Source organism: Melanotaenia boesemani, chromosome 9 (genome assembly GCF_017639745.1).
Source record: "Melanotaenia boesemani isolate fMelBoe1 chromosome 9, fMelBoe1.pri, whole genome shotgun sequence".
Classification (NCBI taxonomy): domain Eukaryota; kingdom Metazoa; phylum Chordata; class Actinopteri; order Atheriniformes; family Melanotaeniidae; genus Melanotaenia; species Melanotaenia boesemani.
The window spans coordinates 19,041,134-19,059,424 of NC_055690.1; the positions used below are offsets into that span (position 1 = coordinate 19,041,134).

Genomic DNA, 18,291 nt, shown 5'->3' on the forward strand with positions numbered 1-18,291 from the left:
AAGCCTCCTGCTCCTCCATCAACATCCAGCTGAACTAATTAGGTTTCGTGAGCAGGGTTAAGGGGTAATGGGTGTGGCTACAAATTGGATAGTCCAACTGAACTATCCTGCAGGTCACAGAAAGAGGTGATTCCTGGTTACCAGACATAACGTAATGTTTTATTGGAGTTCATTTCTGTTTAACACAAGCCCTGCTTCTCCTGTATGTGTGTCATTAGGCTTAGTTAGATATCATCACACAGTTAAAAGTGTTAGTCTGACTCACACAAACTTTCACCTGCAGCAGCTTTCATGAGGTGCCAAGAAATTTGCAGCGCTGATCCTACGACAACCTGCTGGTGAGATGCTGGTGTGTGTGTGTGTTTTCTATGTCACCCTGTACCTGTGTTTGCCTCTCTCCTGCTGAGCTGGTCGGAGGTGAGGCACGATATGTATGGTGATGTCATCCTTGCCACGCTGGGGGTTAGCCCAAGATAGAACAATAAATCACACCATCAATGACACTGTAAACAACACAAGGAAAGAAAGCAAATCAGTTAGTCCCATGCTGCACAGATGACTGAAATAACCTGCATTATACAGCAGGAAGTATGACTAACAATATTGATTTATTAGTTTCTTACAATATCAGGATAACAACAGTTATATAATCTAACTAATAATGACTGACTGTTGCAACTTTCATCCTTTCAGTGAAATCTGCAGCAAAATCCCGTATTAAAATCAATCCTCTCTGATGTTTAAGAACTAAAAAGGTGTTCTTCTCATCATCTCATGATAGTCTGTATCCTCTTTTCTATAAGCAAAACTTTGACAGACTTTTTTTTTCTTTGTTTGACCACAGGACTAAATGCAAAAAAATTATTTAGGCCAGTTTAGATGATCTTTCATAGCTGAGGTCTGTAGTGAGGATATAGGGTTAGTTTTATTAATAATGACTCTTCATCGAAGGTCACATTTGTGCAGAGCCATGCACCAACACTCAGGCTGCTCAATCTTCCTGGAGTTATTTTTCTGTGTAACATCCAGACTTTAGTCTTTCAAGCAAACCTATGACTCAGTTCTCTCACAAAATAATTTTCCTCTTCTTCTGCTTTGTGATCATTAATTATTTTTCTCTTCATGGTACTGGGCAGCTGCTTAGAGGACCCCATAGATGCTGATTATTGAGACAAGGTTTGAGGGCTGAGACTAATTTTAAAGCCTTTAAAATTTACTTGATTGTCTTTTCCGGTCAATAATGTTGAATGAGCAGTGGCTCTAACAAGATTAATTGAAAAATGATCAGAGAGCTCAAATCTCGTGGGTGACCTTTGCTTGACACTGGATATGTGAAATATATAATCACGGAATGAAATATCTTAAAATATGCCGAGTGGTAAACACTATTACCATTAGCTGTGAGTACACTCTTTTGAGGATAGAAAAATGACAATTACACACTATTTTTACACAGAATAAGGAAATATTTTTCTGGCAGGTTTTGTATTAACGAAATGACATATTGAAAAGAAGAAAAACAAAGGAAAAGAAATAAAACTGAGTAACTGTCCAAACATAGTATATGTAAAACTAATGGCCAATCGTTTATAATCAACTGTTATATTATTAGTAAAAGCCAAGTAGATAAACAACATTAAGAAAGGTTTGTGTGCATAAGGAGGGTTTAGACTTCAGAGAGCCAAATAGAACATCTGGGTTCATTTTGACTGAATCTGAATCTGAATTATTATGATCTTCTAGCACTTGTCATCACTTTCCTGAGATGAGCTGAGAGGAGGGAGAATGAAGAGGAGACTTTAGATGTGGTGGCACACAGACAAGAGAGACCTGCTCCTTCCAACTGGCTGATGTGTGATCACGTGGCCGAGTGACTCAACCAGCTGGTGTCAGAGCAAATCAGAGCGCAGTGGAGCATTCAGCATGGAACCACCTGACAGGGGAGGCTTGTTTCCATAGCAACAGCAGTGATGGGGGGGGGGGTGTAAAGCAGGGAGGGTGGTAAAACGACTTCAGACAGAGACCTTTATGAAAGGGATTAATAAAAGCTGAAATGTTACATGTTTGTTGTTTTATCTTTTCTTTTAAAAATATGTGACAACTCTCCAACACATATGTACAAACTAACACCAGCCTCAGTCTTTCAGACGCATACACTCCCACACACTTTGTATCCATGCAACAGTCCTCAGTAGTTTATGGTCTGAGCTACTTAGTGACACAAAGGAAGAAAATCCTGAATGGTGTGAGTTCAATGAAAGCACTGAATGAGATTTTCACAGCTGCAGAGGAGTGAATGAAGATGATGCTTCTGAATGGAAGGGACGTCTGGGAGGAGAAAAATCTTACCTGCCTGACTGAGGCATGATTCATACACAGTGTTTACATAATTTGTCTCCCACCAGGACTCATGCAGCCATGGAGGCTCCACTGAAAATGTTGCATTCATTAACAACACAATGTATGATAATTTAAAGCTGATGTATGATGTGCAAGATGTGAAAGTTCCACAGTATTTCACATTTTGTTAATAAGCTGTGTTTCTAAATATTAACATCTAAAACAGCACAATCAGTTAAAGGCAGAATCTGTAGGATTTCACGGCAATTCTTTCCAACACCAGGTGGCAGTAATAAAAAAAAGCACAACTCCGTCACCTCCACAAACCTCCACAGGGTGGCAGTAATGAGTAATACTCCTCACCCCTCCCACCCCCAATTCACACAGCAGCGCCACTTTCATCTCCACCGTCCACAAGACTTATTTAGGAGCTGAGATGGCATCCAGTTTTTCAACTCCAAGTGAACCAGTAAGTAACTGTTTAAATAAGTTCTGCCTCACGCTGAAAATTGTAATTTACTATGTTGTTTTGCGAAGTAGTACATGTTAAAATTGCAATGCAGTATTATGGAATAAACAATGCTAGTAAATGAGGCAAAGCTATGTGATTAGCTATCTAGTTGCTAGGTTAATTATAACGTTATAAATATGTTTGCAAATATTCAGCTAATATTAGACTGACTTAGACTAACAGACTGACACGATAACACGATGCAGAATTTGCAGGTTTGAATGTTGTTACAGATACGTCAGTCTGTGCACTTGTGTTTTCAGAGTGACGAGGACGATGTGTCACAAAGTTCGCAGCGTTTGAGCCGAGGCAGGTCCGGTGGACGGTCGAGAGGACGAGCAAGAGGGTTCAGGGTACGAGGCAGAGGCCGAGGAACACGAGCTGTAGCTTCCAGCGCTGAGCACTCGGATAGAGTTGAACAGTATCGCCGTGACCGTTTGGCTGCCACACAGGTAAAATGCAGGATGCAGCTTCATGTTCAATGGTTTGTCAGGCTATCACTGATAAAAAATATACTTAAAAAAAGTCCTTATTTTCACAAATATTGCAATAACTAATAATGCTACATATATTTCATGTATTATTTCTTGTTGCAACGTAAATGCGTTTTTATGTGTAATTTATGGATGTACTTACAGCACTTATTCTTAGTATTTGAACTTTTTGCTTTGACAGTCAAACCATTTCATCAGATACTATAGTAATATTTAAAACTCTATACAGAATAGGGAGACACAGGCCTTCACTAATAAATCAAATCTTTTACTTGGCTTTACACTTTGTTTTCCATTAATAAATAAAATTAGGCTCCACTTTTATAACTAATCTTTTTTTATACCTTGCAGAGACTTCTTGATGACATGACTGCTGAGTACCTAAGAAGGCTTGCATCACAGCTCGTCGTAAGGCAACCAGGCCTGATTTTTGATCTTCTATTGCAACAGAGCAATTCAAGCGTCTCAGAGGCAGCTGGAGTCCCAGGAATGCCCTGGTGTACTTGTGGGTTATGCAGGGAGATGCCAACCGACAGGGAGAGGATCTGCTGTGGTCAGACACCAGCTAATTGCATCAGCAAGCTACCACATTTTACCCAATATTGCCTTGATGAAGGATATCTTAGGATACATAGGCATTATCGAGAAGATGTGACAGCACTTGGCCATGCAACAGAGCCAGGTGATAACAGGCAGTACCGGTATGCCGCCTATAGGCATTTCATATAATGGAAGCACGGCTCCCTGGGAGCAGGAAATCGGCGTGTCATCCCCAGTTGTTGTGTGTGGGCTATTAGAGAAAAGTTTCCTGATCCACACAGACAGTACACTGGTTTTGTTCCTGGCATATGATTGTGTTTTTAGGTAAACTGCAAATTAATAACAAATCTGTGAAATTTTATAGATTGTACATAATTATTGTATAATTTCTGTTCACTTATAACTTTGTATTTTGTTTTTCATTTATGTACAGTTATATAACTTAATTTGGGATAGTTTGTTTGTATTTATACCTTTTTGATTAAAATATACTCAAATTTACATGTTTTACCTCGTTAATTCAGTCACGTAATAATATAATTAATTGTACAGTGAGATGTGACTGCAATGGAACAAGACAAATGTTTATTACAATTTAACTGCAAAAAATAGATAAATATAACTGATGTAACAGCAGCAATACACAGTATATACACAACAAACACCCCATAGACCAAAGGATGTGAAAGTTTGATTGCACAACAGATATTCAATCCTTCTTGACGATGTTTTATCTGTGGCAAACACCACTGACTGAATACACATTTTCACATTCACATTTTCTTTGTTCATTACAGTTATGGAATAATTATTAGATGCAGTAATGGGGTTGAGGGGGCAGATTTTGTGACCTAAGCATCAGATGTCTGCTTTTTGGAGACCTTGGCCATGACCTTCTGCTGTCACTGGAGCAGATCAGTCTAGTGTGAAGTTGCTGGGATGAGAATCATCTCCACATGTGAAAGCATGGTCCTCGGAGGGAAAAGGCTGGAATACTTCCTCTGGGTTGGCTGATGAGGTCCTGAATCAAGTGTGGGACTCCCAGTCTTGTTCATCAGAGAGGAGGAATGGAGCAGGATGTCGTCAGTATCTGCTATGATGTAGATTCTGCATCTGCAGACGGCTTTCTGCTCTGTGTTGGTCGTCATCGTAGGTCTGACAACATCCTTATACAGAGGGAGGATTGGTGTTGAATTCTGGACCTGATGAACAAAACAGTTTAACAAAGTTTAGCAAAGCAGTTTATCAGACGCACTGTGCCTCACATATTACATTTGAGTCTTTAGTTCCAAAAAGTTAACTGTAAATTCACAATTTAGTGTTGAAAAGATTTGGTGGGGGATTATTGTACTTTTATTTTTGTTGGTATGGTAGTGACAATTGCCACAAGTTGTCTAGTCAGATTAACAGGCCAAGGGTGTTTATCAAGAATATTTATTTACAAGTTTCCATCCGTGATTGACCCAGAAGTAATTAAGACAGCCGTGTTTGACACGGCAGTGATTTATTCCAAAGGGACGCACAGCACACATTAGAGTAAATGGACATGAAAGTGTCCCTAAAATGGTCCAGAGTACTCTCTTCTCATCAGCTTGAGAAAACTTAGGCACATAACAGGAGTGAGAGTGAAGAAGGATAGAGGACTGGGGGTGGGGGAGGTCTACCGTGATTGGCTATGTGGCTGCTGAGGTGTTGCCGAGGTAATTGTGGGGGATCGTAGGAGTTCAAAGATAAGGATATCAATGAGAGTGCCTTTGTGACAAGCCCGTGTAGTGCCGCTTGAATAGCTTGTGGCCACATCCAGGACGGGGAGTTTCTCTTTGCCACCTGGAAAGTTACCTGCACTGCTTTATCTATATGACTTTTTGGAGATCTGCAAGTTCTGAACAAGTTTTTGGTTGAATGTGACCTGACATATATCATCTGAAAGAAATTACATCAGTTTCTCTCTTCAATTTCTTTGGTTTTGCTATTAAAAATTATGCGTTGACAATTGTAAGATGTTTTGGGGTTTTTGCTTCAAACTACTGACAACATTTTGGCCAATTCACATTAAATAGATTTCTACAGTTTTTACTTATGGAAAATAAATGACAATAACAAGCAAGTGGCAACTTAACACTCATGCAAATTAAGATGCTGGCTTTCATTTTTAAATACCACAACATTTTAGTTTCAATTTGTGAAAAGTAAGGAATCAGCATTTGGTGCATAAGTAATGTTTAATTTCAACATTGGTGCGTTTGCTAATGTTTTCCACTGGTGTCTCCTATTGTTGGGTAAATTAATACCTCTTATGGCACAAATGTTGTCATTTACTTTGCCATGTGTATAACAAAGCAAAAAGATATATATAATTTCATGTAGCACATGCCCATGGCTGGTCTAAGCTGTATAATTCAGACATTGTAGGTAAAAGTAAAATGTTATTACCGAGACCCCTTTTCACTTGTGTTTGTACAAGTTCTTCAACGGATGGGGGAGGTACAGGCGGAAGTCGACCGAGCTTGCGTGGATCATCTGGCCTCAGTGTCCGTGTTCTTGGCATGCCTTTATCTGTTTCCAATCTACACTTCACCACCTCAGTCTGCAGCGCTTGAATGTAGCCATATGTTTTTGGTGTCTTCAATGCATAAACGCTATAGCGTTTATGCATTTTTTCTGAAAATCCGTGTGTACCTGTTACACAGAAAATATGCTGATTACTATTACTAAAATATTTCTTTCTTTATGAAAGAATTTTGGTTGATGTTTCCATCACAGACAATGTCAGTAATTGTGCTGCTTACATGTTGGAGCCGTCTGCTCTCTGTCTTGTTGGCCGACCAAGATGGAAGTTGTAGTCCAGGGCAGCCAGAATAACACGGGCTTCATAGACTGGAGGAGTGAAAGCAAAACGCTTGCTTGCATACATGAGGACATGGTTGTGAAAGCTCTCCAAGTCAGCTGTAGATCTATTGAAGTTAAAAAAAAAATATTAAAAAAGAGATACACACACATACATACAAAGTACTGAGATATTAAATTTTAAAACACAGAAACCTACCTAAAACGCAAGTACTTATGGATATCCTTCTCCTCCCGTCAGCTAGAAATGTAGGAGAAGTTAGACAACCAAAAAAATAAATAAAACAAATATATATATATATATATTTATATATACACACACACATATATTTATATATACACACACACACACATATATATATATATGTGTGTATATATATATATATATATATAGCACTTAGCAAGGGTGTGGTGTGATAACATGTTTGCAGCCTGGTGACCCCTAACACATTAGCTGCAAACTCTAATCTCTTCCATTTTAGGTCAACGTCTCCCTACATGCAATGATTCATCAGTATATGCCCAGTATTAATGGAGAAATTAATTTCACAAACAGATAGACAGGGGTGAAAACATCCTGGTAAATTCAAAATATATGAAGATGATATACATCTTGTGTTACACTTACTCATCTGTATCACTTGATCCAATGCTTGATATGGTGTCTGTGTGCCAAACACCTCTCTTCATTGGCGTTGATGTTTGAGGATCTTTTTCAAATCTTATAAAAAAAGGAAAAAAAAAAAAAAGAAACAGAAATGACTAAAATTGATTATCGTAGATAGAAAAAAATTGACATACTGCAGATAATAGTGCAAGTTAGCAGATGTCTCAATGTCAATTCCGTTTTGAAATAACTGAAAATGTGAACAACCAAGCAAGCAAATCTCATTTCTGCCATAAGTAGATGTGTGTGTCAAGACATGCAGTATGAATGTAGCTAAGACATACCTGCTGACCTCACGTGTGACGTTTCGCACTAAGCATTTAGGGAAGTGAGATACACAGACCAAACCAAACTTTACTCAGGATGTATCCAGAGAAGGAAAAGGATGTGTGTTCATACAGTGAAACAAAAAGTCTTTTAATCATAAAACACAGACACTGTGTTATGATCAAAACATTGACGGCATGTGATATATGCGCTCTGTCGCTCTAAGTTCCACCCTGATGCCACACGCACGATACGCGCACACACAGATGACCACACCTCCGTCAGCTGATAGAGAGCGCGTCGGAAAACACTTCAACCAGCCAAAACGTTTTTTACACTCTCCCAGGAATATTGAAACAGTAGCGGGCCATCAAGGAGCAGTTCCAGTGTTAGTAGAGAACACCATGTCCATCACGCGAAAGTGCACTGGCGGAATCTGCCGTCATTGTAATAATTTCTGAGTTGTATTACAGCTTAAAATAAATCCAGGTTTATTATTTGTGGGTTTTATTACATATATTCCAGACCTGCGTAGTGTTGGATGTATTCATGCTTTTATCAAACCGGTTAGCCACCGCTGAACTTCTGCCAGAGACCTGTTCCCGGCCAGTGCAGGTCACGTGACACAGACCGGGGACAGCAGCAGTACAAACATCTTATCCAGATTTTCTGCTTAATTTTTTTCTGACATATTGAAAAAATATTACATTAATGAAGAAAATAAATGGATAAAGTCCAACATATACCACGTTTTACAATCAGTTTGTTTCCTTGCTTCTGGTCTGTGTCGTTCTTCGCCATATGAGATGTCTAACGTGCGGGCTCTTAGACCCCCTCCCCCTCCCCGCTTCTCTTGGCTTTTTATCAATGTGTTTTTATACTCTGAGCTTGGGTAAGGAGGGAATAATAAAAAAATGAATATACAGACAGGCGCACACAATAAATTGTTGGTCCATGGTCGCACATTGTTACATGTCATCGTCTTTCTTCGTTGTAGGAGAACTAGCTTTGTAGTCATGACAACGCCTAACACGGCGGCTAATGGTCATATCACCGTTTGTCTACAAGTTGAGGGACAATATAACGTTTGTACTCACAGAACAATGTAACAGCAGGCTATACAACCGAGGAGGACCCATTAACCATAAAACTTAGCATCGCACCATTTAAATTACGACCTCTTGGTTACAGCTAACTGCTAACTGTGTGAAAGTTCATACTTACCGGTCAAGAAGCAACGTTGCCAACTCTGCATCAGACTTCAGTCCTTTGTTGTTACGAAGCTGTCTCCAGCGCGTGAAGGCGACGCCGATATTTATTCTAGTTTTCCCACGCTTCTTGTCATATAGCTTCTGTGACTCGTAGCGTACTTTTTTCTTCTTACCAGAAGCTAACTCTGGCGGTGATATTGGTCGCTTTGAAGTGGTTTCATCCATGCTTTATATCAAATAGACAAGCCAAGGTCGATTTGTCTAAACTTCTCTGGAAGCTCTGCTCTCACAAATTCACGTGATGATTGGTGAGGTAATTCAGTTGAAACGCTACCACAGTGCGAAGCTCAACCTCTCCTCCCCCTCTCTCAACTAGGAATCGCTTCTGAGCTGTAGATTCGAGCTGCTCTGCGATAAATTGTCTTATACTCACTCTACTGGTGGAAAAAAGGTACTACAACTTTTACGGACCGTAAAAAGTTGAAAAAGGACCAATAACTTTGTAATTTAATAAAATATCACATATGAAATGATGGCAAATGACATGTTTGTAAACTTTCTAACTATGGTATTTGTTATTTTTTACATGAATTTATATTGAAAATCCTACAGATTCTGCCTTTAATGTTAACTAAAATAAACTTAGACATGTTTCTTTCATTATCGATAACCGCACAGAATACAATCTCTTGTGTTGTTTTGTTTGTCTTGGATTTGCTTTAATTCTTAAGTTTCAAGTAGTTCAGAATATCTCACTAAAAGAAGAACAAAAAAGCAGATCAACAACTTGATAGAACCTCCACTATGTTTTACTGCTGATCTTTTCCTTATTAGCTTAATTTAGTTGCCTGTAAACAAACTAAGGCTCTGCAGTTCCAAAAAGCTCTACTTCTGAATGCTTTTGCAAATCTGAGCTTTGTCTTTATGCAATTTTCTTTAAATAGTTTTGTTCTTCTTTGCCTTCAGTCATGGAGATCTATATGGTTCAGTGTGGAACCTGTTACAAGATGAAACTGCTACTTCAAAATGTTCCAGATACACCCGAAACTCTTAACATGTCTTGTGTTCCTAAAGACATATTTACAAGTTATAACAACTGCTGAAACAGGGGCTCTTGATTGACTTGACATTTCAGGATAATTAAACATTTTGGAAATAGCACATCTGATACTCTCATATATAAATGATTCAACTGTTTGACAAAAAACATATATGAGTAGCGCTGCTTACAAAAAATGTACCAAGGTGGTACATTTTTAAGTTGGTAAAAATGGGATGCAGAGAATTTGGCTCTAACAGGGAATGGAGAAACACTGGCAATAACATTAGGCAATAACAAAAGGAAATACAGAGTAAGCTAAATAATTCATATCAATAATAAAACATAAATTTAGTGCTCTCTGCTGGACCCAAAATGGAAATAAAAAAAAAAGATTAAATAATCCAATATTGTCATAGTTTCAAAAGTCTCACTCACTGCAGAATATTTGCTCCTGACTGGAAGAGTCTACAAATAAACATGTCAACAAAAATTAAACACCTATGGATTGGTGTGTTGTCATTACAGAAAGTTTTCTGATCAAGGATCAGTCTGACCAAATGACCCAATGCCTGCAGTAAAAATAACATTAGGCCATTAGGTTCACTCAAGACCTTGGTTATTCCAGATGGAGGATAGAGATGATGATGATGAGCAGCTGGAGAAGCTGAGATAAGGGATGTAGAGGTGAGATGGGGATGGGAGGGGGGGTAAAATGTATTCATCTCAGTTTGGGGTTAAAGGTGAATGGTGCTTTGGAGGGCAGAATGAAGCTGTAATTGTGCTGAGATAGCTCAGTCTGCTCTGATTGATAAGCAAAATGGTGCTTAAGATGCAACAAAAAGTGGAGGAGGAAGTCGGCCAGTGTTAATGGCTGCAAGCTTTGGTGTTCTTTAAGAGGAGACCTCCCATGAATAATGCAATCTAATTCAGTCTTACTAAGAGGAGGGTTGCTTTAGGTGGAACGACTAAGGTCCAAATCCCCAATCAGGAGATTGCATGCTTCATGCAGACATGAGTGAGTTACCTCCTCTTTTTCCTTTAGGGTGGTCTGTTTAAGGGTGGCCAATATCAGCACACATTTATACCCCATCACTGTCAATTTGTGCAAAATACAGATCATATTTAAATATTACCATATGAAAGCACCAAAACTACTTTTCTTCAGTCTGTTTTCTGTGGTTGGACACACCCATGTATATATGAAGAAAAAAAAATACACTTAAGGATTTATTTATTCCTTCATTTCTCGAGCTACTTTGCTAGCATTCACGATCATGAATAAAAAAATGCAAGAAAGATTTTATGTCTGCACAAGAAAACACATTTTATCACATCAGGGGAGAGAACTATAGTAGCATGTTCACCAAACACGGTCATTTAAGAATAAACTTCCAGTTGTCAGTTCAGTCACCAAGTCTGTTTTCTGTCCAGCAGTTGCAGCCTGTGTTGAACTGGATATGACACAGACAGGAATGAACCGCAGACAGTCAAGCATGTAAACCAGAATAACAGACACTGACCTATCCTTTGCTCATGGCTTATTCGCATCCAGTCAGGAGAGATGGAATAAAAGTCTGCAGTCTGTACACATTCTGAACACATCCTGCTCCAAGTTTACAGTCGGAGGCTTTGAAAACATGCTTATTCTTCATAGATTTAGGAAAAGAAGGTTTTCTGGCACATCTTTCACCACAAAGCCAGAAAATTATGAATGCCAGTGCATTAAAATGTGCATTAAACTGATTAACAATCCTACCATGATTAAAAAAAAAACCCAGAAAGTTTAAAAACAAGGGATGACCAACTGGACCAAAACAGTGTTCTGCAGCCAGTTGACCTTGCAGCTTGAAAGACTTGACTGACCATTTAGTCCTTAAAATTTTGTGCTCTTTATTTTACCAGGAAGGTCCCATTCATACACAAGATCTCTTCTTCCAGGGGTCCTGACCAGGACTGCAACATAAAAACTTATATATATATAACATATGTTATGTAATACAAGGGGTTAGAAAGACTAGTTGAAGACATACAGGCTTATAAACCAAAGCCAGTAAACTACTGCATGTAAAATCCTAACTAGATTCCTTAAGTGTAGATTGAAAAAGACTCTTACAGTCGTGTAAAGAGGGGCGTCTATAAACTAACGGTAGAATCCCTGCACAGAAACATATTTACAACATATATTTAGATTAAAAAATAAGACCTAATAAAATTACATAACATTCCCACCAGGTAGGCGATTCACACAGGTCTCACAGTGAAGATGAAATGAAAACGTTACAAGATAAATTATTGCATAGCTTTTATTTAGAATAAATCTACAAAGTCAAAGAAGAAAGGAGTCAGCATGGAGCAAACATGAACAGAATGGTGAATATTAGGTACAGATTCAGTAACCATTAGGGCATTACTGCAGTGTCATGTTAGTAAGATACAGTAACAAGATGATCCCAGAGCCAACGACGATAATAATTCAATTCTGCTTCTGTTAATCACTTACCAATCCCCATAAGTCAACCCATGATAGACAAATTTCAAAAATGAGAGAAAACCATATCACTCTATTCACCCCATAACACGCTAAATAAATGTTTTTCACAGGGCACCATCCACTCCTACCTTTAGTACACCATCTTATTATTGATTTAATACCCAATTATTCTAAATTCCAGTTAACTTGTAACTTAAATTATATCAAGACAAGTATTATTGTCCCTTTATTTTAACCATTTAACCATTCATTTTCACTAAATCAACTCTAAACCAGCACACTTTATGAATATCATTAATCATTGCATTCTTCTAAGACCACAAGGTGCATCGAGCTATTGAGCTCTTAGTCTTTAATATTCACTACATCTTATTAATAAAGATCAAGAAACAAACAGGAAACCTGGTCAGGACTCGATTCAGTCAACAGCCCTAAACTGCCCACTAGTGGAGAAGTTAGCTAAAGCAAGAAAAGTGGAAGGAGAAACAGCATGAACTCCTCCGCAGGACACGCATGCTTGCGTCCACATTACTCTAAAGGTTTTGGTCGGTCTCATGGAAACGGTGGAGGTGGTCAGCGTACCTGGAAGGGACAAATAAATAAATACATAAATTAACATTAAGAAAGCCTGCTATGCTTAAGTTCTACACTCCACAACTGGTTCACTCACTTTTTAGCACAGAAAGCAGAGCAGTCTCTACCAATACTCTCACTCCAAGCAGTCTTGTACAGCACCTTAAAAAAAATAAGGTAACAGGTTAAAAGGTGAGTCCTGTTTCTCCAGAGCTCAGCGTCAGAATGTGTCAGAGGTCCCTTGCTTTGTTGACAGAAAACATACCAAGAAGACCAAACAATGCAGAAACAGGGTGTAGAAGAAGGCAATAGTTCTGGCCATCTTGTTGGAGAGAATCACACGTCCCTGAGAGACACACAAAAGAAAACATTGGGTTAGAGCTGCACCAAGTGCATAAAAAGTTTTGTGACTGTGAGATTGAGGCTTACCAGGCCAAGAGTTGCTTTATCCCAGGGACTGAGGCTCAAGTACCTGCGCTGACGCTCCTGAAGACACATTAAAAGAACATTTATGCAGCTTCTGGCAACAGGTGTGACTGTTGCATTTGAAATCTATATGTATTTAGAGTGTATTTAGGGTGCTTTTTTGGTCCCTCTAAATCAAAACAAACTGTTTGCTGGTCTGTTGGGTGTTGGTATCAATCATACTGGAGTGCATGCTAAACCAGTCTAAATGCTGCTGGAGCAAAATCAGTGTTGAATTGCAAACTCATCAGGGAGCTACCATCCTGCAACTTTTAGATGTGTCCCTTCTCTACATCACCTGAATAAACTGAATGGCTTCTCACCAGGCCTCTGCAGAGCTAAATGACATGAGGATGAGGGAAATCCGCCATTTGATTCAGATGTGGTGGACAAAGGATGCATCTAAAAGTTACAGGATAGTAGCTCACAAAAACTGGACTTGGGCACCTCTACTTTAAACCAAGTGGAACACACAAGGAGATTTTTTTTTATGTAAAATAAAAATAAAAAAAAAGGTCATGATTACAAACAAACATAAAAAACAAAACATATGCAACAGCTGCTACTTTAAACCGAGTTTTCACTTCAGTAATCATTGCTTCCTTGGCTTTTTATTTGTTTTGTTTTTAAAACGCAGGTAAAGTCTTAAAGGGGCTTTACCTCCCTTTGGAACATAACCCCCCCCACAGGAAATCTGCTGCAGGACCAACTTTGTTTTATTCAGCCTGAATTTGCAATAATAATAATAATAATAATAATAATAATAATAAATAAAAAGTAAACCATTATAGGAGAGAAAATGTTCAAACTGTAACTGTGCTCCAATGAAACAGAAAAAAAACAAAAAACAAAAACAGAAAATAGGAGTCCTGTACCCTCTTGCTGAAGGAAGAAAAGGGATCCAGTCTCTCCTCATACTGGGAGGAGTATCGCATCACTGTGTCGTCGCTACCACCAGCCTACAACAGAACAGAGATCAGAGTGTTCCTTTAAGCTTTCAACAACCTTGGCTTGAATTTCCCACAACAAAACAACATCAGACACAACAAACCATGTGAAGGACATTCCTTCATGAAGTCTCTCACACACACACCACACACACGGACGCACTCTGCCTGGGTAGCTCTGCAGGAATTTGATTTTCTCATAGAGCTTGATGTTGTCTGCCCTCAAGCTGTCCAGCTCATTCTGCAGGGCCTGCATGGTCTGCTGCATGGAGCGGTTCTCCTGCAGGAGGCCAAAGGGAACACGGAGGGATGAGGAGTTGATTATACCAGCAAAAGAAGCAGGAAAGCATGTACTGTATATCTGTGTGTGTGTGTGTGTGTGCGAGTGTGAGAGAGAGAGACCCACAGCTTCCAGCTCCTGGTTGCGGGAGCGGAACCTCTCCCTTTGGCTGGAGATGATGGAGAGCAGGGAGTCCATCTGTCCCTGAGGAAGCTCTGGTTGGGGGCTCATGCCTGAACCTGCCATTAACAGGCAGCACAGATAAAACAGTGTTTATATGCCATCATTTACTAATATCATTTACATACATATGTGTTGACTTGCAGCTACATTTTGTGTGTTTATTTCTTATCTTAAAACCAAAGTGCAGTCTGACTCCCCTACAAATGGGGTCTGGCACATGTAAGGAGAAAAATCCCTCTTATCTCTCTAGTTTGCAGTATTTAAAAGACAAACCCTTGTGGAGCTTCCTCTAAGCACATTTTCTTCTAAGAGCTTCGCAGCTGTGCCGAAGCACAAAAATCTGACTTGTCTGTTTGGATCGACTCCACACTCGGCTCCACAAAAATGAAGCATTTTCAGTGTGGAAGTTTCACACGAGCATCAAAGAAGGGTAATTAATTCAATTTAAGAGATCTGATACAGCTTATTAAAAAATTCTAATCATGCTTTTTAATAATTGTTTCACTACTATCCAACTATCCACCTCCACTGCTCCCTGCTGGAGAAATTGTGTTGATCATTTTCTTTTAAGAATCTTAAAAGTTGATGTTTTTTATTTAAGATCAGTCCTGGTCAGGTTATACTTTTCTCCTTTTTCCTCCTCTGGTATGCTTTGGATTGATCTTATGCTGTCATATAAACTGCTTCCACTGATAGCTGCTGTGCCAAGTCTAAAACAGTTGCCCATCTGTTTGCAAAAGCTTGACTTTGTATGTTTTCCACCGTCTGTGGCGTCATTCTAATTGTGCAGCTAATGCAGCTCTGATAAGTAGTAAGATGGTCAACTAATGCAAGTTCAATAGAAACTAATTTAGTCTTTGTCATGACTTTTAAATGTTAGGAGGGCAAAGAACCTTTTTGGGAGGGTCGGGGCAGGCTTGTAATGACCACCTCTGCAGGGAGAACACAACTTGTTACAGCAGCTTCCAGCTTGACATAAACTCTGCATCTTAACTGAATGGTGAGCTAAAGTACAAAGGACTGTAAAATGATGATATTGTTTTTATTCTATTAAGACAGTAATGTGTTTTAAGACAGAATGCAAGTAAATTTACAAGCAGTGTAACTGCATTTTCACTCAGTAACAGAGACATGATTAGACACAAACACAGCTCAGGTTTATCATTCTGAGGGGGCGGGTGGACTGGGGAGAAATGAAGTTTATTAAAAATTTCAGGCAAGTTCTGAATCAGTGATCATCTCCCGCCCCTGCACACCCACCCTGTCCAGCAGTGGATTTAAAGCTAATGATCCTGAGACATACCGGTAAACATGGCAGTGGCCTCTTTGATGGGCTCTGGGATGTTCCTCATATTGCTGACCTCAGACCCATCTGCATCAGGGCGTTGCAGAGAGGACATGGCCTGGATGGTGCTCAGGTCGTGCTCCAGCTTCAAGATCAGCTCCTTCTGCTCTGCGCTCGTACGCACTGCAGCTGAAAACTCCAGCTGAAGCTCAGAGTAACGGCCTGTTGAGAGTACAGATCATATGTAGATTATCTCTCAGAAGCCACAGCTCTGACAAATGTAGGTACAGTTTGAAAGTTAACTCACCAGAAGAAGCTGTAAATGGCTGAATCAGTCCAAAACACCTCTAACATACTCTTTTCCTGGTTTTTAAACAAACTCAACTGATCTTTTTCTCTGAGAATACTTATTTTTCCCCGTTTCTTTAGAACCACCCATGTGTTTAACAAAACATTTCCTTCCAAGAGAATGAGGGGGGAAAAAAAACACCAAGAGCACACTTTTAGTATTTGTATAAAAGAGATTTACTTCAATTATCACACCTAGGGTGCATGTGAATAATAATGATGAATCAAATGTCAATCATAACAAATACATTGTGAACGTTTCATACAGTGATATTGCTTTTCAATGTTGTAGAAGGGACTGTTTTACAGTGCTGAGAACAAACAACATGATACGTTTAGTAAATAGAAAGATAAAGAAACAATGATACATAAGGGAAAAAAAAGGGAGGGAGACTCCAAAGGAGGAAAAAAAAAGCATCTCAAGGAGTGACAGAAGTGCTGGAGTAACCACTTTAAAAAAAAAGAGAGAAAAAAACAAAACAAAACAAAAACAAAAAAAAAAAACATCCCTTTACAGTCATGCAGCCTTTTGTACTACAACACACACACATACGCGCACACACACTCACAAAATAAGCAGTGGGAGAAGTTATGAGAATTATTACTTCCACGTTGTTGATGACAGGTTGGAAAAGAAATCTTCTAAAAAAAAACTCGACTTCCTAAAGCCTCAACAAGAATCTTAAAGCTTTCCAAAAGAGGAGGGGAAGGGGCGGGGGGGTGAAGATCTCCCCAGGTCATTTGGTTGTCAGACTACACCATGGTTCAAGATATGGGTGAACTGAAGCAATACTAGGTAGCAATACACAGAAATTGTCAGCAACCTTTCAACAGAAATGGATAACTACGTCACTATTTGGCTTTTTGCTTCTTCTTTTAAGTCTTGCGAGAATCAACTGAAATGTTTATTGTTCCAGAGTCGATCTCTGGCTGGTAAACATGAACTAACCCAAAATGTGACGACAAAATGGCTTAAAACTTCAAATTAGCAGGAGCCAACGTCAGTGAGAAAGGAAAAAAATGCATGTGAGTTGAGGGGGGAGTTAGAAGGATGAGTGTATTGTGCTGTATTATGTGTAAATGTATTACTGAGTGTGCTATGCATACAGCACCACTGATTCAGAAAGTGTTTCCTTACAAAAACCCACTTCGTAAGATATATTCTAAAAGTATTACAAAAACATCTGAGGTTTTTCTTTTCTTTTCTTCTTTTTTTTTTTTTCTTTTATTGTTTTTTTTTTTTTTTCTATTTTCCTGAATATGGTGACCAGTGCTGCTGTTCGGGCTTCCATTACAACTAATGTCTCAAATGAATAACCACTACTTCAACAGATCATACAGTAAAGCTTTACGTCTTCAGAAAACATGATATGATATACAGCATCTGTTACACCTTTACAATGTTATTCAACAGTGTATAGAATCATCTGATTTAAATTTGTAGAAAAATATCTGTGGATCATGGAAAAGTCCTGAATCGTCCCTTCTCTCCTGCCTTCAAACAAAAGCACACTGTGACAATAGTGAATCAATCAACTATTTGATCGACTGTATTTACATATCTCTTTTCCAAATAATCATTAGAATTGGCACACGTCATTATCAATACCTGTAGTGCCGTTATTAATGTCACAGCAAACCTGACACAAACAGAAAAATACAAAATGCCCCATGAATAAATTCAGTGTTATTACAGTGTATGCTGTTTCAACATGCTTCCTCCTTCATTCAATGCTCTGGCCTTTTGTTGCTAGTTAGTTTATGTACAACCAAAGAAACGCATTGTGTGCTTGAGGGAGG

The 18,291-nt window shown here is 38.9% G+C and overlaps 1 protein-coding gene across 1 annotated transcript in view; it reads right to left on the reverse strand.

Annotated features, from left to right (window-relative positions):
- Positions 1-12,206: 12,206 nt before the first annotated feature.
- cux1b (cut-like homeobox 1b) overlaps positions 12,207-18,291 on the reverse strand; it is a 61,450-nt gene continuing 55,365 nt past the window's right edge. The window contains exons 15-22 of the mRNA XM_041995251.1: positions 16,162-16,365; positions 14,802-14,914; positions 14,559-14,675; positions 14,324-14,407; positions 13,413-13,469; positions 13,249-13,329; positions 13,081-13,145; positions 12,207-12,992 (exon numbers count right to left, since the gene is read on the reverse strand). Coding sequence (XP_041851185.1) covers positions 12,944-12,992; positions 13,081-13,145; positions 13,249-13,329; positions 13,413-13,469; positions 14,324-14,407; positions 14,559-14,675; positions 14,802-14,914; positions 16,162-16,365 — 770 coding nt within the window. The 3' untranslated portion in view covers positions 12,207-12,943. The remainder of the gene's footprint in view (positions 12,993-13,080; positions 13,146-13,248; positions 13,330-13,412; positions 13,470-14,323; positions 14,408-14,558; positions 14,676-14,801; positions 14,915-16,161; positions 16,366-18,291) is intronic.